General features: G+C 31.6%; 1 protein-coding gene across 2 annotated transcripts; it reads left to right on the top strand.

Annotated features, from left to right (window-relative positions):
- Window positions 1-47: 47 nt before the first annotated feature.
- LOC148621090 (uncharacterized) lies at window positions 48-17,360 on the top strand. Of its 2 annotated transcripts, none has more exons than XM_088575129.1 (12): window positions 48-145; window positions 735-1,544; window positions 2,660-2,962; window positions 3,199-3,277; window positions 4,080-4,109; window positions 4,550-4,632; window positions 5,378-5,501; window positions 6,609-6,731; window positions 7,239-7,369; window positions 7,828-7,904; window positions 9,420-9,547; window positions 10,443-17,360. In XM_088575129.1, exons 2-12 carry the CDS (start codon window positions 744-746, stop codon window positions 10,601-10,603), a joined length of 2,040 nt encoding a protein of 679 aa, XP_088431255.1. In that variant the 5' UTR covers window positions 48-145; window positions 735-743; the 3' UTR covers window positions 10,604-17,360. The 2 variants fall into 2 exon arrangements, with proteins under 2 accessions (XP_088431255.1, XP_088431256.1); XM_088575130.1 differs by having other exon boundaries at window positions 95-150.
- Window positions 17,361-19,769: the final 2,409 nt, after the last annotated feature.

Genomic DNA, 19,769 nt, shown 5'->3' with positions numbered 1-19,769 from the left:
GTGATTAAGAACAAGTTCTATCCTTCGGAGCTTCAAGCCTTTTCATATGTCGATTCGGCAAGGTTAGAGAATTACGATTAATTATTTACAAATGGCCGAAAATACTTGACAACTTTGGAGTTTCCAGAAATTCATTACGTTATAAGTAAGGTACAGCAGGATAAGTGATATATTTGTATTCAATAATGCTATGACAATAACTGTAGTTTATTCATTCAGTCATTAATGGAAGTCGTGCACAACAGGGGCAGATTTGACCGGATAGTAAAATTTTTATAAATTTCTCTTTCCGGATATCCTTGTTCTATTATGATTTTTTCCTAAGGTATATTTATGTATTTTTTTCTTAACCGACTAAGAGTTGTGACAACTTCAGTCAAAATTTGGGCTAAAGTTGTTGGGCTGATGTCATACTTTCAGCTGTGGGAATCAAACCTTGGACCTCTTGGTTAGTGCTCTTACCGATTGAGCCAAAGAGTCAACTCCCTAGCGCAGCTGATGAAGGCTGACTACATTTCTTAACTATTTCACCACAAATGGCAAACCCAAAGAGTCTCTACTCAGAACGCTTTTGTTGACACCACCAGAACTCCTTTCACCCTTTACTTTTATATTGTTTTTTTAAAATTAATATTAATAGGAAGCCCAAAATTCATACAAAGAAACAAGTGATCATGTCTAATGTGCTAATACTATTGAAATTCTTTATTTGATCTCTATCATTTTTTTTTCAGACCTTAAATATGGATCCAATATCTCTCGACAGTATTGTATTTACTGAAGATAAAAAAAGTGATGGCTTTGATCTCAGCCTAGTAGATCCCCCTGAAGAATTTAAGTCTGATAACATTTTTAATGATGGAGGAGATGGCTTAGGAATAGTCCAAACTGAATCTGTCAGTGAGGATACTGACAATCATGAAAATAGTATAGTAGAAGGGTTTCGAATCAAACCTGAAGGTGTCTTTAGTAATGTATCAGATGGAAATGGAGATGTTAGTATTGATAATGTAAATGAAATCAACAGTAAAATTTTGAAGGTAGAAGGGTTAGAAACAGTAAATCTAAATTTTGGTGACTCTGATAATATTGTGGTCAATGAAACTTCAAATGGGATTCTTAATGACACAAACAAGGAACAATTAAATGATGATCTCAAATTAGAAGCACATGCAAACAATGGCAGTCCACAAGAAATAGGGAATGATGATATTCAAATAACATTAGATGATGGGGGTTTGACAGGGAAGAAGCATATTGATTTGTTTGGAGCTTTTAAAGAAGACACTTTAGAAAACTCAAAGGAAAACAATGTACCGGTAAATTTATTTGCTCCAATTGAAGATAACTTTGTAGAAGATACTGAAAATATAGAAGGAAATGACATGAGGATTGAAAAAAGAGAAGAAAATGTGTTTATTGGGGAAATTCCGACACCAAAATTAGCAGAACCTGATTTGATAGAAAGTACCAGAAAGAAAATACAACCAGGTGAAGATCTGGTCAGGATTAATTCAGAGCCAGATGACAGTACTATACATAAGGTAATAATCAAATGGTTTAAAGCCCTTGATATTCAAGTCCCATGCATTTTTTATCACTTTAGTCACATGATAAACAAACAATGGCATAGCGAGATATTTTAAGTGTGGGTCGTATACATTAATGTTATTTCAAAGAGGCAGTTAACAAATTTTAATTAATACTTATAATTTAATTTGTAATTCCAAATTTAATGGGTAAATCATCAAAGAGTCATCAAGGGAACCAAGGTTATAGTGGTAATCAAAGCAATGCAATCCACGGACAAAGACCATGCAGACATGGAAAACAGACACACACAACAAAGAACACAAAGCAACAAAAGCAAATGAGCAACTTGGACACCACTAAAAACGGGGAGCACAGACCAGGTGCACCAGTAGGGTAAGCGTCCTCTGTTTTTTCTAGAAACACCTGCCGAGTTGCTCATAAAACGTCAAGTCCGGGGTAGACGAAAGAGGAAAGGAAAACTATGACACATTGAACAAACAATGTTTATATGTATATGATGCAGTCTTTGCTGTATAAATTTCCCAAGCTAAAAAATATATAATGAAATATTATAGTAATCATGAGCATGTTAACCAAATTCTGCAAGCCCACCAGCATTTTCCAGCCATGGCTGTCAAGCTGGTGATCAATTTCATCGACTATTGATGTCACATTCACATGTACATGTACATCTAGTCCATAATAAACAAAAAAATGTTGGCCATCAAAAGAGACTTTACATCCAAAATTAAATTATATACATGTAGAACAATTCAGTTAATAATGTAAATTGTAATAAGATAAAAATGAAAATGCAATTTTGATTCATTGTGAATGAATCTTGGATAGTACACATACATGTATAAGGTATTAATGGGAACATTTGGAAGTTTATACTATTCAAGAGCTTCATTGTCTGAATATAGCTGAGATATTGCTGCTTGGACGTTAAACCCCAACAAACAAACAAACAAACTATTCAAGAGCTATAATAGATTACATTTTACATATACATTCAAAGAAATCCTAATCTTCATTAGGAATTCTTCTTAAAATCTCTATAGTAAGACTTGCTCACCTTCTATATGTATTTTGTATGCATGTACATGTGTGTGTTTTTATGAAGGCGGAAGATTTTGGTGATGACACATCTTTCCCAGACATGGCGATACAGAGACTGAGAAAGGACAGCTCATCAGGCTCAGAGTTTGAGTTTGAGTTACCTCAAGTAAAAAAGAAAACACAGGACTCTAATTTGGAAAATGACAGTGCGCAACCTAGTAAACCTGAACCTACAACAGAACAAAAGACTGTACTACAAGATTCTGCAGAGCAGAAGTCTGTTTCTATAGAAACATCACAGGAAACAGTGAAAGATGGAAACATGGCAAACATCACAACAACCACAAAGAAAATAATACAGTATGAGGTACAGATCCTGGTGTTTATTGAAAAATTATTTAAATTTTTTTTACATTTTACCAAGTTATGTTTTGAATATATAATAACCTGGTTTGCTGTATTAACATTTTATGTACTGCAAAAATTGAAAACTATCCTTATACTGTTTTTAGTCTAAATTATGATATTTGAATTGATTGCAATCTTGCTATTCAGAACATGATTATAGTACATAAAATTAAAGAAAACATCTCTTTGTTTTAGCCCAGTGAAGAGCCAATACAGGAAAGATCACCTAGTGGGGCAACTAGTGAATGGGACAATGTGCAGACAATTGAAGCTGGTTTGTTTTATTGTTTTGTCATTCACTGCTTTATTGATATGTTGTGCAAAATTGTAACAGCATCATGGCTTAACAAAAAATATTTTTGACATTTCATACCTGCACTCAGTAAGTGGTGGTACATGTACATGTACATTGGAATCACCTGGTCTGCCCGTCTGAATTTCATGGCAATTATCTCAACTCCAGACTAATGGATTGATTTCAAATTTGGTAGGTAGCTTTATAAAGATGGGCCATAAATTGTAATCGAATTTTGTTTTAGTGGGATATCAACTTTGGGCTATCTCCGTTTTTAGTGTGTGGAATGACTGGAAATATACCTAGAATGACAACACATGCAACTTTTTGTTACTTGGCTTGTTAACTATCATATTCAAATATGTATAAATAATCTGCTATCAGTTAATGTATAAGTTGCAATTCAATCAGCCTTTGTAAAAGCCAGTAGAGGAAATAGAAATGCCTAATAATGATCTCTATTACACCAACTGTTTAAAAAAGGATTTTTTTTTTGCATGAATGAAATGAATCTAAAGGATATGTAACTGGCTTTGCAAAATGCACCACAAATGAATGGCATGACATGAATAAAATTGAAATGCATAAATTTAGTAAGACATGTGATAAACAGAATATAATATTCTTTTTCAAAGATTATGCACCAAAGCATGAATTTGTAAGAAACCCCTTCTCCGGTATAAACAAACCACTTATACATGTTCTTTTGTATTCAGTCTTATAATGTGTACCAAAAATGTACTAAGGAATAATATTCCTTCCCTTTTTTGTTCCATTGTAGGATTTGTTAAAGAGGGAGAAACTGTCAAACGTAAGTTTATAATTTGTAGGGAAAAACTGTCAAACAAGTTTTTAATTTGTTTCATGTCTAAAAGTGCTATGTATGCGGAGGGGGCGGGGAAGAAAGCATACTTCAAATAGTTATTGAGTCATATTGTCATAAAAGAAATAAGAAACTTTTGAACAAATAAATAAGCAGAGCAAATATAGGAAACATTTTCAAGAATTAAAAAAAAGATACTAACACAAAAACCAAGATACTAACACCAAAACCAAGTACAAAAACTGAAATGAAATACTGGTAATTTTCATCATTATTGCCATTGTCATGGTTCTTTCTACATGTTATTTTGTGTTCTTTGTTGTGTGTGTCTGTTTTCCCTGTTAAGTCTTTATCTTTGAAGTATATTATTTTGATTTTTCACTTGAATTTTTGTTCCCTTAACCATGTACATGTTTTATCTTTTCCAGCTTCATTACCAGAGTCAACTCCAGTTCTGTCATTTTTTGAAATGCAAGATCAGCTTATAAAAACAGATCACTCATCATTACGGGTAATTTAAAAAATATTTCAATTTTTCCCCAGTTTGCAAATTTCTTGCATTTTCTGAGAGTGCTGGCTGCAGCATCTAGAGTGACTTCTGAATGTCAGTCACTGTTCAGATCTTGTAAGATCTATTGCTCTCAATCTTTATTTGACAGTGAGGCATACCAATTAGCTCAAATCTCCAAATACAATGCTTTTTTTCATTACAAATCATATAGATGCAGTTTACAAAACTATAATTATGTTCAGGGAAAAATGAGACTGCACTTATAAAATGAAAGAGTGAAATTTGAAATTTCATACAGATTACAGCAATGTTGTAGAAACTTGTCAATATATATTGTAGTGTATCAGACAATAAAGCTTTATAGCTTAATAATCACAACAACTAGATATGAATACAATACTTGAGCAAGAAAATATAGAGCAGATATGAATACAAAACTTGAGCAAGAAAATATAAAGCAAACCGAAAGCATTTGTTTCTTTTTTTGTTTTTTGTTTTTGTTTTTTTTTGGGGGGGGGAGAGGAGGGGTGTTTGTTATTTTGTGTATCTTGTCTACACATTTGTGAATTTATGACTGCAAAAATACATTTATTTTGAAAAAAATAGACTCTGAAAGTTTCCTGGTTAACAGGTGCCATAAAACAAAGCCATATATTAACTTAAGACTTATAAAAATAAATTTTCATTGAGTGTGATTCATTCATGTATATCTTCAACATAATAATGTTTTTTTTTTCTTTTCCAGGCACAAATACATACATCAGTTGACAGAAGAGGATTTTCTGCATTAAAACATTTTATATTTGGTCCACCTAAAATGAACAGAAATTTACATGCCAGTAGAGAAAAGGTCTTTTGTATAGCTGCTTGTAAGTCAAATACTATTACTCCTTTGAACAGAAAATTTATTTTTTTCATCATCTCATAAGTGAATACTAGTACATGCAGTCAAGGGTGGTAACCTTTGAAAATTCTTTAGCAGGAGATCTCCCTCTCGAATATTTCTCAAAGCAGGCACTTTGCAGAGATTTTGTTTTTGCGACAGGTTTTGCCTTTAACGACAAACCTTATTTGAACTTAAATCCAATTTCACTGTGACATCCCCTCCCCTTAAATGACACTCAATGTTCCCCTATTTTACAATGATAATAAATAAATGGTCTTCATCACAGGTTCAAGATCATTATGTGATTTCTGAGATTGTCCGGAATAACTGTATCTGGACATGAATTAATTTACCAATCATGCAACTTCTGAGTTTTATTAGGCATAATGATGTGTCCCAGGTAATGCCAGTAATATTTTGTGAAAGAAAACAATGTTATAAAATGTTATCTTCAGAACTAAAAAAAAAACGATCTTGACACCCCTTCAAAGTTTTGGCGTGCTGTGCCAGATTGCACTGCAGATGGAAAGAAGAAGACAAATGTTAGAAAATACTATTTTTTGTTCTTATTAAGCCTAACAAAATGTTACTGGAAATGTCTTTTCCTCCTTTGGAAATCACATATTTGTTTTAACAAGAATTGAAAAAAACCGTTTGTACAATGAAAAGGCGTAAATTCAAATAAGACGAGAGAAGTTCTTGAATGCTGCTAAATTTCCTGCTTTGACATGGGCATGTAGGCGGCAGATTGTTGAATTTTTTTATAGAATATCTGGAGGCTCGTCTCAAAAGCACAGTCTCAACACCTATGAGTACTTGAAACTTTACATGACTTGAACAAAGCCATGCAAAGTTTTTAATTGACCTTACTTGATATTTTTTCTGATGCTCAATATCTAATTGTATTCTTTACATCATCTTTTTCACCTGAAAGTTTACTCAAATTACAAACAATCTCATGTTCAAGTTAATTTATATATTTTCTCAAATAGTTCTCTCCCCAAAAATAGAACTAAAACATTGATTAACATTACATGATGCCAGTAAGTTAATGTACATATATTTACCGGTATTTATAATTCTATTCAAGCACATTTCGATAATGCTGAAAAGATGCATACAAGAGCATTACAGACCATATATAAATGCCTGACTGGTTCCAGGTTTGATTGCAGGAGGTTTGGTAGTCACTGGGAAGAAATAGGATTCCAGGGTAATAATTGCAATAACAGTTGCGGGCCCAATTTTCTTCTTTTTTACGGTTAACATTCTTTTTAACTGTATGTTTACATTTTATTTTGCCAATTCTCTTTTCATACAATCGGGTATTTACTTGATTAAGAGTAATCAAGGGAACCAAGGTTATAGCGGTAATCAAAAGAATGTAATCCAGGGACAAAGACCCGACATGGAAAACAGACATACACAACAAAGAACATACAGTAACTAAAATCATATATACAAAGTAACAAAAGCAAATGAGCATTAAAATTTTAAACAAATTCAAAAAGATTTTGGACTTAATGGATAAATTGTGAAATTTGTTTTCAATTTTGTTCAGTTTTGTTGTACACTCAAAATGCCATTTTCTGGTACACAGTAAACACAAATATCTTTTTTAATATAAATATGAACACTGAAAATAAATCAATCTAACGTTTATTAGTATTTAAGGTAACATGTAGTTGACATAGACTAATAAATTAATTTACTCTTCTAGGTAATGACCCATCTACAGATCTTAGAGGAGGTGGATTGCTTGGGTTGATGAATCTCATCTATTTGTTAAGAGACCCAAAATGTCACATAATGGCTAAAGAGATCTACAAACTTTCACTCCATCCAACTCAGGTATATACATGACTGAATGTCTCTTCAAGGTGAAGAAGGCTCCAAACTAGTACTATTCCATTATAATTTACCAACGAAGCATGCATGTTATGGTTAAAACCTACAAAAAAAAATCCTGTATGTTGTTAGTAAAGCATTTAAGATGTGATTAACTTAAACTATATTTATAGTTCATATGCTTTTTGTGTTAATTATAAACATTCATTCTACTGACTTTATAAAAAAATGCTAGATCAAGGCTCTTTTTACTGGAAAGAAAATGTGACATTCTATTTGAGCAAGAGTTATTGCTCTTTGATATAACATTTAAGTTTTTGAGTAAATAGGTATACTGTTCTAGGTATTCACTACTTCATTCACCCTTCCATTTTTCTGTCACACTTTAGTATTGCAACTTTTCCTAAATTACTTGATGGATTTTTATGAAATTTATAGGAATCATTAACATTCTTCTTTAGAATTTTCCGTTTTGTTTGATGGGTATCAACATGTCAAGGATAACACTTCAATCTCTCAGAGAAGACTGTTTAAACAAGTAAGTACTGGATACAATATAAATATTTATATCAGTGTGAAACAGAAAGTGTTCTTTCATCTGTAAATTTTCAATTGACTAACTATTGGGAAATTTTAAACAGATTGAGAAGGAAGGCTAATTCCTCGAACTTTCAGAAATTGAAAGTCTCTCAAAGAGAATGTGCTATTACAGATTGATATATAATGTGTTTTAAACAATTTTAAATGGTATAAATTCTTTTTTTCTGCCTGAGATGAAAACAAATATGATATTGGATCAGCATCTTGATGATTCTTATTACTTTTAGTTGTCAGTAGATGTAAGAATCAGACAGTGGATGAAACATGGTATGCAAAAACCCATCATTTTGATAGTTTCATTTGACTATTTTCACCATCAGAATCAAGGAAAACAGACCAGATTTTCCATATTGTGCTGGACAATTTAGTTATAATTTCATTGAAATGCATTGAAAATGAACATTTCAAGGGCAGATAACTCTGTCAAAAACCTCATTTTTCTAAGATTCTTTTGAAAAAATTCTGAGCAAAGCCAGTGATGCAGAGATCAAATAATGGTCTTTTCAAATACAGAAAGTATCCTTGGGTAATATTACATTGTCAGATTGGTGGGTTTTTGACATGCTTGTTTCCTGTTTTTCCCATTTTGCCTGATTCTTACGAATACTTACACATAATATAGAAAACTTCATTTGCCTTTTAGTTGTATTTCCACATCAATTTTACTGCAAATTGCGAAAGGATTCCTTTATAAATAATTGTATACTCTGTAATTATCACATACATTTTTATTGCAATTTTGAATTTTTATTGCCTAAATGTCATTTGAATAATTACATTATTTAAAAAATCCTGCATCTTTTATTTTTGAAATTCCATTTGAGTTTTAATTTTTGCAATAACAATCCTGTTACCCTATTAATATTTCATAATGTATCTTAGAGCACATCAATCCTGTATTTAGGTTGTTTCATTTGCAGGTTGTACATGATTCCCTTCATTAAAGAAACTACTGTTTCTCATTTCTTCACCACTGTCTGAGAACATATAAGGGCTGTTCCATTTAAATCTACATGGGAAGGTTGATGTCGATTTTTTATTTTTCTCTACATGAGGGTAAATTGTTTTTTTATATGTTGGTAGTGGTATGTTTGATAAATTGAATTATGTTGTTAGGTGTGAAATTTCTTTTCTAAAATTCAATACACCTGGAGTTTGGGAGATATTGATGGGCTGATTCCCAAAATTTAGTACTACACATGCATTTTCCAACAGATTGATAATATTTTATATTTTTTATTTTTTTCTGGTGGTAGGGGTATCTAAAGAATCTATAATATGTTGGGAATGGGGGTTGGCAACATTTTTTATATTGGTTGGGGGGGGGTCTTTTACAAGTTGTGTCTCCCCTCCCCATAAAAATTTTAATGGAACAGCCCTAAGTTCAATGCTACAGTGTTGCACTATTAATCATCTCCATTCTAAATTCATTTTATGATTTATTTTTTTTCAGAGAGTGCAATAGAAGACAAGATGTTTTGGGTGTAGTGAATGACTTTTATGCAGGGATATATTTACAGATGTATCAGCTGTGGAAATCAAAAGGAAAAACCATATCTGACTCTGGATTTGTTATCAAATGTAAATTTATGTAAAGTTTAACTTAGTCTAACACATGATTTTTTCTTTCCATTTCAAATCAGAATTCTGTCTTTTTTCCTTCCGGATTTTACCATAATGACCCTTGTTTTTATAGTGTATTCTCCACACTGTTTGCTGATGTTGGTTTTTTTTTATTGTCAGCTAAGTGAAATCATGTCAGTTATCTGTGACCTTTAGGTTTTTGTGTTTCTGGAATCTGGGTTAAGATTTTCTGTTTAGTTTCCTGTTTAGTTCAGTTCGATATGAACCACTTATGCTAGGTCAGTCATACAAGAATTACTCAACCATATATCTGTAACCATTTTATGCATATACCCCCCCCCCCCCACATTCATGGTTCACTGACTTTGAGATTATCACTTAGTCACAGTTCCATACATGCAAACAATAAACTATACCTGAGGAATCTCTTTGATGGTGTCAAATGGTTGAATTGATATTATGTATAATAATAATAATATACTGAATTAGTAACACTATCACCATCAATAAAGTTTTGAATAACAGTGTACATGTGTACAATAATAAATTACTTTGTAATTTTTAGAAGTATGAGTTTTTCCCCTTTTTGCAGTGGACAAAAATGCATGAAAAGAACAGTACTTGCAAAAAACTATTTTTACACAATAAGTCATCTTGTCTATTCCTATTCAATTAAAGATATACCAAGGATGTTTACAATTTTTCACTAAGTTATGTGACTTTTGAGCAGTTAAGTTTTCTTGAACCACACATCAGTTTATTAAAAAATTGTAAATTGTCCCAAAGTTTGTTATGCAAGCATGACTTGTTTATGAATTGAAAACAATTCTGATTATATATTTTCATTACTTTAGAATAATTTTTATAAGTAATCATTTGTTTTTTTTTTCAGATATAGAAACAGAAGCAAAGAAAAATCCACACCATGTTTTTAAGAATTTAGAAGAATATCTAAGAAGTAAAAAGAGCACAGGTGGTGTCAATCTTGATAATATGGACTTAGGGGGAGATAACTTCTTAAGTGTTTGTGAAACTGAGGCTGGACAGTATTGATTGAGATTATCAAGACTAAACTGAAATGGACATTTTCCCATTCAGGGTTTTACTTTAACATGTACTTGTCCAAAATTGTCTTTCAATGGGCAGAATAACAGTATTAATATTTATTCAGACATGATTTTTTTTTCTGCTTGAGAACAGAATTCTACATTTTTGTCTGGTTTACTAATACATACAATTCTTTTTATGGTATTTTCTCTGATTTTGTTAATAATTTATTTTACCTCATTAAGTCATGTCTATTCATTGTCACAGTAATACAGGGATCTCTATTGATCAAAATGAACACATGGCTCACTCTCCAATTGGACAAATTTTCATCATGGTGCGTGTCCTTTCACACAGAAAATAATTTGCCAAAGAAAGTATGATAAGGTTGAAAAGAGACATATCTAATAGCACAAGCTTCAGCATAGCAATTTATAATCAACAATTATGGTAAATCTTTCTATCTATACTGTCTAACTCAGTTATATTAAGGTGAAGTTTTCCCATCCTTACAGGCTTGGCTATAGATCCACAGCTCTAGAGAAATGAAAATGACAAGTAGGTGTGGTCATTTTGTTAGTGCCATTAAAAAAGTTTGTTTTATAATTTAACCACAAGAACTTATAGACAGTCAAATGTCGTTTTTGTCCGAATCTGTATCATTTAACAAAATTTTGGAGCTTTTGGGAGTCGATTCATCACCCTTTCAAAAAAGTAAAGCAAATTGGATTGCTTTTACGTGTCACATAAATGCCGAGATATTTTTGCATAAATTCAAGATCGTCTTCCCTACTCTCCGTTCTTTCTCAAATCTAATTCAACTCTGGATGCTTTCTATATTTTATTAAATGAAAAGTTTTCAAATTTTATTCATTAAAAAACAGTAGAAATCATTCTGCATATTTTAATCTTATTGATATTGCCGACAGTGATAATCGTGAATTTGACCAAACTGAGATTTGTTTCACTCCCTGACACCCCCGGAAATTGCAAATCAAAACTTTGTATTACCGTTTTGATAACCATACGTGCCAATCATATTGATTTATGACAGGTATAGGTGATTAATAAGTAAGCATAATTGGGAAATACATTGCCGATATGTAATGTGTAACACAAATTTTAATACATGGCGCACATCAAATGAACATATGGTGCTCCTTTTGAATTCATGGCGTAAGGAAAGTAACACATAGCACAGCGCCATGCAAAAAGAGGTCATGGAGAACCCTGTAACAAATTTAAGCCATATGAAATTCCTTGATATTCACAAAATGCACAAAATTTTCAATTTTATTTTATGATTTTTTGTTTTTGTTTTTATGGTCAATATGTTTTGTTATGAAAAAAAACTTAGACATTATTTACATAATATGATTCATTTTCTTCCTTTATGCAAAAGTAGGTTCCGCATTATCCACTGCATGTGCAAGTACAATATTAATAATTTTAAAGCAAAAAATTTAAAAAATCATTAGTGCATCTTGTGTAGTCAAGAACATTCAACTACTCTTTAGTCATATATTTATACATACTTCGAAAAAATGAATTTAGTGTTGTATTATACTCATTAATACAAAATGATATCAAGTTTTATAAAGTTGTGATTCTATCTCATGATTGACTAATTGATTAAACCCATGATGTCATTACATAATCAATGATTAGACATCTGAAAGGAGAATTTGAATTTTACATCCACCATCACCTCTCACATGAATTATTGATTAACAGCCACCAAATGACGAGTTAAACTTTAACCTCCATATCACCATATGTATTCGCGTCATTATTACACTTTTATAAGGAGGTTGTGATCTTAAACCTTGAATGGATCTTCAATATTAGCATTTAGGAATTTTGTTCATTTTACTCTTTTGAGCTTCTACAGAGTAGACTCAGACTAAAGAAATGGACTAAAATACACTGTTTTAACAACAATCACTTGTATAATGTTATTTTCCAAATTTCATTGGTATGATAGTCAATCTCATTTTCAAGTTCCTTAAACAGAGTTTGGAGTTATATTGTTTTCGCTTAGCTTTTCTCATAATTTTTCCCCTGTTCTTTCTTTGCCTTTTATAAACAAAGCTTTGGAGACTGCTTTAACAATTTTGTTGAAATTTCATTTTAGGGTCACAAAGGGCAAATTTGATCCATTCAGTGACAAATGAGTTCTTTTGAATTTTTGATTATGTTCAAGTCCCCACATCTAATTCATATACATGTTGAATGGAGTCGTTGGAGATTGGCTAACTTCAACTGGGAGACATATAGTGTTGCTATTCCAGTTCACTGCCTTATATAAAATTTCTTGTGGTGCAATATATGTTTGTATATATTTTTGTAATTACCATACATTTAATCATATCTTTATATCAGACTTATTTTCTAAGCTTAACATGAAAATAATTTTCTTGAAATTGTTCCATTTTTCATTTTTCATCTGTTTCATCAATATGTGTATATAGTCAAACATGTCTCCTTAGTACCATTCTGTCTAAGAATCAGGCAATGGGCAGCACATCATTTTTCTCAAATTGGTCTTTTTTGCATCAACTACAATCAATACATCTAGTTAACAACCAAAAAGCTATTCAAATTATCCTGAAGCGTCTGTAACATAGATATTTTTTTATTGGTTAAGTAGGGAAATTGTGTGGAATTTTTATGTTACATTAGAGTTCACTATGTTTACAAGTGACATATCAAAGACCATGATTGAAATATCTCTATGTATTGCATTCAGTATGAAATTAACCTGTATATAAAGACTGCTTGTCTAATGTGCCTATGATTTTACTCTCCTTTGGAAGGTCACTAGAGATAGGTTTGACTGTAGTCTTAAAAATGTTGAGATCCATATTTTGTTTATTGGTAAGTAATTCACTTTTTGTATTATATCTGTGTTTTATTTGTTATAGATAGATTGTATATTCTAGAGAGGTATTTCCATTTAGGAAATCCCATATTTTTCATGAATAAAATTGTTCCTTTCATACAAAATTCTGAAAACTGCATTAAGCTACTGGGGTCCAAAAAAGCGTAGAAAAAATTGATTGGTTACAAAAAGTTTCTGGTATAAATTTTAATTTTGTTAATTAAGATTTTACTGTAGTACATTCTGTGTATTGTGGTACATAAGTATGTACAAGGAAACCTGTATTAATCCAAATCCAGATAAACCAATATCTTGTCTTAAGCAGACACTTTTTTTTTGGTTATCCAGTTCAAGAGTATTTAAGGAGGTAGACTTAGGGAAAGGGACACAACTCTTTCATATCATTGGAACATTTGTATTCAGCATTTTACATCAATCTCATGTAAGTGTCAAAGTAACTGACTATTTTCATTCTTTTTCAAATGAAAGCTTCATACACTTTGGTGAAATTGAATATGATACAAACAAATTACTGATTTCAATGGTTATGTCCCTTACACTAGGTCTACCTCCTTAAACTGGTATGGTTTGGACAGGTTATTGGTTTATTCAAGGTTCAATTTAAACAGGTTTTACTGTGTATTATTCAAGCACAGGAAGTGGAATATTATAAAAACCACCATAATGCTGTAAAATTGAAGAACTTGTCTCTTTCTACAAGAAAAGTTTGCATGAATTAACTTCACAACTACAAAAGGCAACTGCCAAAACTAAAACAAAGTTTTTTTTGTAATTTTCTCTCACAGAATACAGGTAATGATAATTCTAGAGCCCTGACTACATATGTATCTTTTTATTCAAGAATAATGTTTAAAACCAAGCAATTTTGTGTTGGTCTGTTTTGTTTTTGTTTATTTAAGTTCTGTCTTCTTTTTTCTTTTTTTTTTTTTTGGTTGGGGTGTATTGTCTGTTTTTATGTGGTATTGTCTATATTTTTTGTGGTTAGTTAATATGGTGTTACTAAGTGATTTAAAAGTATCATATTTCTTCTCATGTCATTTTTATTTATTGCATCAAAAACCTGAACTGGATGATTTTTGCATTGTATTTTTTTATTAATTTTGGGGAGAAACTTTTTTTTCCTTTTATTTTATTGATGTGACAATTAAAGCGGTGTAAAATGTGACACCCTTTACAGATGAGAGATGGCTTTGAGAACCTAGAATTTATTTTTAGTTGTCTTTTTATACAGTGCTACAAAGCAGCAGAGGCTCACTGTTATATTAGAAGTCCGTCCGTTAGGCCTTATTAAAAACTGAAGTTGTGATCTGTTTAATTTTCTACTTATGTTCATGATCTGTTGAAGTATTTTTGTTTACATTTATTTTCATGATTTTTGTTGTGTTGCTTGTGAAACCATAAATTCATATACCCCAAAATTTTATTACCCTACCCAAAAAGGGTTGGGGTACAAAGTCTATCTGTCTAATTTGTAGTCTTCAGTTAATGTTCAACCAAATCTGATCAAACTTGAACACAATGCTGTCGAAGATTATACACAGGTCAAGTCAAATAATAGTTAGAGTAATATTTCATTTAGGTCTTACTAACCACTTCTAACGTTTCCATTATTTTACATGTTAAAAAAGTAATTTTCAAAGTTTCACTGTGAATTCCCAGGACAAATGACATCTTAAAGTTGCATACCATTGCAAAGCTTAGAAGATAAGGCTTTCAAAATCATTATGCTAATGGCACGATGATTGTAGAAATTCTTCACAAAATTTACTTGAATAAATAATACTGAAAATCCACATTTTTACCTTGTCTGCTAACTGACAGCATGGAGACAAATTACTCACACATATAAACAATATTCATACATTTTTGTAGTAAATTAGAAATTTGATTTTAAAGTGCACATTCTCAGCTTTATTTTGACTACTTTTGATCAAAATACACACAAATAATGCACTTACAATCCATAGATATAGGTTCAGTGTGTTTTTTTGGTACTACATAGGGGGTGGCCATTTGACCTGGAATTGGTTAGTGAGACCTTAATATTTAGGAGTTGTGTCCCTTTCTTAATTCAAAAATAACAAATTTTGAATTTGGGATATCTGTAATCGACAGCTCATTATTTTTTTTTTCATTTTATATATTGACAGTAATATGACTGAAGTTTAAAATTCTTGAAGATTTGTAATCAAAATCATAAAAAATCAGACTCAAAGGTATAACCCTTTCACTGACCTTAAGAGGCAGTCTTTGTAAGAATGATGCAAATTCTGTAATATGTAATACACCTAAAAAACGGTTATACATTTTAATTTTTGTTATTAAGTTGTTTTGTGGATCTATATGATGAGATGTATTATTCATTCCAGTCTGTCTGCTTATAAGAGAGAATCAACTTTGAAAATCCAGTAGTTTCTATTGTATTTTAGTGTCATTTACAGAGTTATCTCCCTTAATTTTGAATTCTACAGTACATTCTATATAATTTTTATCTCCTAAGAACAAGGGTTGAATGGAAAAGCCACATGTTACTTTCTGTTTACTAGAACATTTTAAATAAAATATCAAAAATAAAAATATGTAGGCTTTCCAACCATGAATCACATTTTGCATGATTCTTAGCTGGAGTGCTACTTAACAACTTCGATTTTGTAATCCGTCCCAGTTATTGTACAAAAGAGATGGTGAGAGATGTTAATGTTTGTGTTCCAATGATTTATAAGAAATTACTATAATATATTTTGTTAATGCTTAATCTAAGTTTGACAACATAACTAGCTATTATATTGTCTTAAATTTGTTCTGTTGTTTTTGTTCAATGATGATATTTATATAAACTCCAAATATGAAAATAATCGATAATATTTACTCTCATGTCAAAGATGATTTACATATCTAACAGTCATGTTTGCTGACAGTGAATTTATTTCCACCGCTGGAAACTTGTGGTGGTAAAACTTAAGTATAGTGAAACCTGTCTAAACCAAACCCTGAGTGACCCAAAAACTTGCTATAAGCTGACACTATAGAAGTGCAATTTATATGCATTTTGAACATTGGTAAACTGAACACTTGTCTAAAACCAAACCAAACCAAGTTTAAAGTCCAGAAGGGATTTTTTCATTGTATATCTTTGAATTTCTTAAACACTGTATCAATCTAGTTCCATACTTTGTTAGATTGAGTTGGAGCATTGTCTTGGTTGCCTTAAAATCTAATGGACAATGCATTAGAAAAAAGTTTGTATGAAAAATATATGACAATTAATTATTTCCAGATTAGTAACATCTTGTGAAAATATTGTTTCAGCCCACTGGTATTTCCTTTATGTGTTTTTGTACCTTTTTTGTCCAGTTTAGACAGGTGTTTGGTTTATACAGGGTAAAAATACATTTTTGAGACTGATATGTTAGGATTTTAAGGAGGTAGGCCTAGGATAAGGGAAATAACTCTTTGAATCAGTGATATGTTTGTATCATATTCAGTTTCTCCAAAGACTTCAAGCTTTTCTTTGAAATCAGTCCAAGTTACTTTGATGTTACAAAAGATTGATGTAAAGTGGTGAATATAAACATTCTAATGTTGTATAACAGTTGTGTCCCTTACCCTAGGTCTACCTCCTTAAAAAAAGTCTGGTTTAGACAGGTCTTTAGTTTATTCAGGTTTGTTTTATACAGGATACGCTGTAAATGTATTCGACAAATTCTTTGTTATTTTGTAATGTTTTGGGGCTTTTTTTTTCCAGAATGAATTTTAAATTGTTGTTTCTATTATGTTATGATGTATTATTTATTGTTAGTGATCCTATTTGTATTACATGTATTTATTTTTGTAATTGAAGACAAATAAAATGATAATAAACTGGAGTTTTGTGTCATTTGCCATATGTCTGCTTTTTATCCAGTGAATCCTCTTGTACAAGTCATTATAATTGCTGGCCCTTCTCCTTGATTCTTTCCTATTTACCACTAATCCACTCACTTGTGCAAGTCCTCTTCACCACTGATCAACTTGCTTGTACAAGTCCTATTTACCACTAATCCACTCATTTGTACAAGTCCTCTTCACCACTAATCAACTTGCTTGTACAAGTCCTATTCACCACTAATCCACTCACTTGTACAAGTCCTCTTCACCACAAATCAACTTGCTTATATGTCCTATTTACCACCAAGCCACTCTTGTACAAGTATATTTGCCACTATTCAACTTGCTTGTACATGTCTTATTCACCACTAAGCCACTCTTGTACAAGTCCTATTCAATACTTATCCATTATTTTCATTATTGGTGTATTTTATGTACAACATGTACAAGCCCTTGATTTACATGAGAAGTGATTTTCTTTCTTGAACATAACATTTTCATAACATGGTCAGTACTGGCCAATCCTCTTACTTGTACTTGTACAAGTCCTTTCCAGTTTAGTGGTCAACGTAAATGAGTCTTTTTATAGTATTAACCTAACAGCTTAAACATTTCTTTTTTTCTGGTCCTCGTTGGAATCAGGTAATAAAGTAAGTAAAGATTCAAATATCCAAGATTTCAGACTATCTGGGTAAATGTGGATTAGAGGCTTTGTCATTAGTGATCCACATATATATTCTAAAAAATAATCTCATACTAGCCCGATGATTTTCTGGGCAATCTCGTTATCATTTGACATGGAGTTCAAGACTTATTTTGAAGTCGGTGTTCTTGGATTTACTTAAATTTAATTCCTTTTATTTTCACCTACTTTTTGCTCATATCTTCTGTTTTGTTTCGGCTACTGATTTTACCGACCGGTGTTATTTGTTTGCTGCGCATCTGTGTCAACTATACCAGAAATAATTAACCTAATCATGAGTTAATTTGCGCTATAGATGTGAAAATAAGGGATCCGGATGTGGTATGATTGCCAATGAGAAAGTCATCCACGAAATACCCAGCAACATGTCGCCCTACGGTTATCCAAGATAGACATAACCCAAGCTGTAAAAAGCCCCAAAAAAATAAAGTGATTTTTTTTTCATAAAAGACGAAAATCGACCTTATTTATATAGTAAAAACGCTAAACGAATAACTATGAACACAAAAACAACGACAACCACTGGATTACAGGTTTCTGTTCTATCAGCGGAAAAGACCATTGCGGTGATTTCTAACTTTCCGGTTTTTAGGATGACATTGCCATTTGCATTATCCTTTTAACTATTGCTTCGAGTTGATTTTGTTAGTACTCTTCACTGGCCCTTTAAAGTCACTCTTCTTTGGAATATAACTGATAATAAATGAAGCTCTATAAGCCTTAATCGAAAACTTCCCTGAGGATGGGGCCCAATGCTTTTCAAATAACTACAAACAAACTAGGGATATTTGACTTTATCACAGATACGGTGTACCCTATATATATGCCTAATTTTTGAATCCCAAAAAGGCCATTATTGCAATACACTCTATAATCTAAATTTGCCTGAATATTTTGATCCACTCTATTGTTTTAAAGTTTAAAAAAAATTATGGTATGAAATAAGTGCAATCACATTTGCGTTTTTTAGATTACGGCCCCGACCCTACCAAAAAAATCGCTTCAATTGACAATTATATATCAATGTCAAACCCGATGAGTATTTATCCTAAGCTTCCATAAATCAAACTGAAGTTAACTATGGATCAGTAATGAGGTCTGCATAGTTCTTAGATTGACGTATGTAGTTATAGTATTACATGTACAATAGCATCGTAATTACTTTAAACTACTCACGTATCTCATACTGGAACATCGCCAGTCTATCTCTTTTTTTACAAGGTATCCTATTCTGACCGATTTCTTTAGTGTATTGACTGACTATCCTGCATTAGAAGAATCACGGTTACCAGATTCTACGCACAGACAATTATAGTATGACAAATTTCCTCTCAGTTCACCAGTGTTCATTTCCACTGTCTACACTTTTTACCTTTAATTCGTAGACGATGCCTTTTCCCAAAATTTACAATAGAAATAAAGTTCTTTTTGGTAAACTATGAAAATTATATATTTGTCTAAACTAAATGCTAAACAGGAAGGAGGAATGCATGCATGAGATTGTCACGGAATTATGGACTGCAGAAATCAGATAAATACAAGACACAGTTAACTTTATAGTTTTGGCTAATTCAAGCTAAAGTTGACAAAAAAATACTTTAAGCGCTTAAAACTACGACTACGAGAGCGGTGGGGTTAATGAAATATTTAAAATTCTTGCAAAAGAAAATTATCCTAATGCAACTGATGCATTCAACACT

Source organism: Perna viridis, chromosome 3 (assembly GCF_037379345.1).
Source record: "Perna viridis isolate PV_CMFRI_1.1 ecotype Kerala chromosome 3, ASM3737934v1, whole genome shotgun sequence".
Lineage (NCBI taxonomy): Eukaryota > Metazoa > Mollusca > Bivalvia > Mytilida > Mytilidae > Perna > Perna viridis.
This window is presented reverse-complemented; position numbering and strand designations above follow the sequence as displayed.

Bases quoted from the DNA above. Each gene is read 5' to 3' on its own strand.
- LOC148621090 (XM_088575129.1), top strand. From the start codon at position 744: ATGGATCCAATATCTCTCGACAGTATTGTATTTACTGAAGATAAAAAA. The intron at 5,502-6,608 runs GTAAGTCAAATA...ATTCTATTCAAG, and splicing joins GGTCTTTTGTATAGCTGCTT to CACATTTCGATAATGCTGAA. The intron at 6,732-7,238 runs GTAATAATTGCA...TTACTCTTCTAG, and splicing joins GGAAGAAATAGGATTCCAGG to GTAATGACCCATCTACAGAT.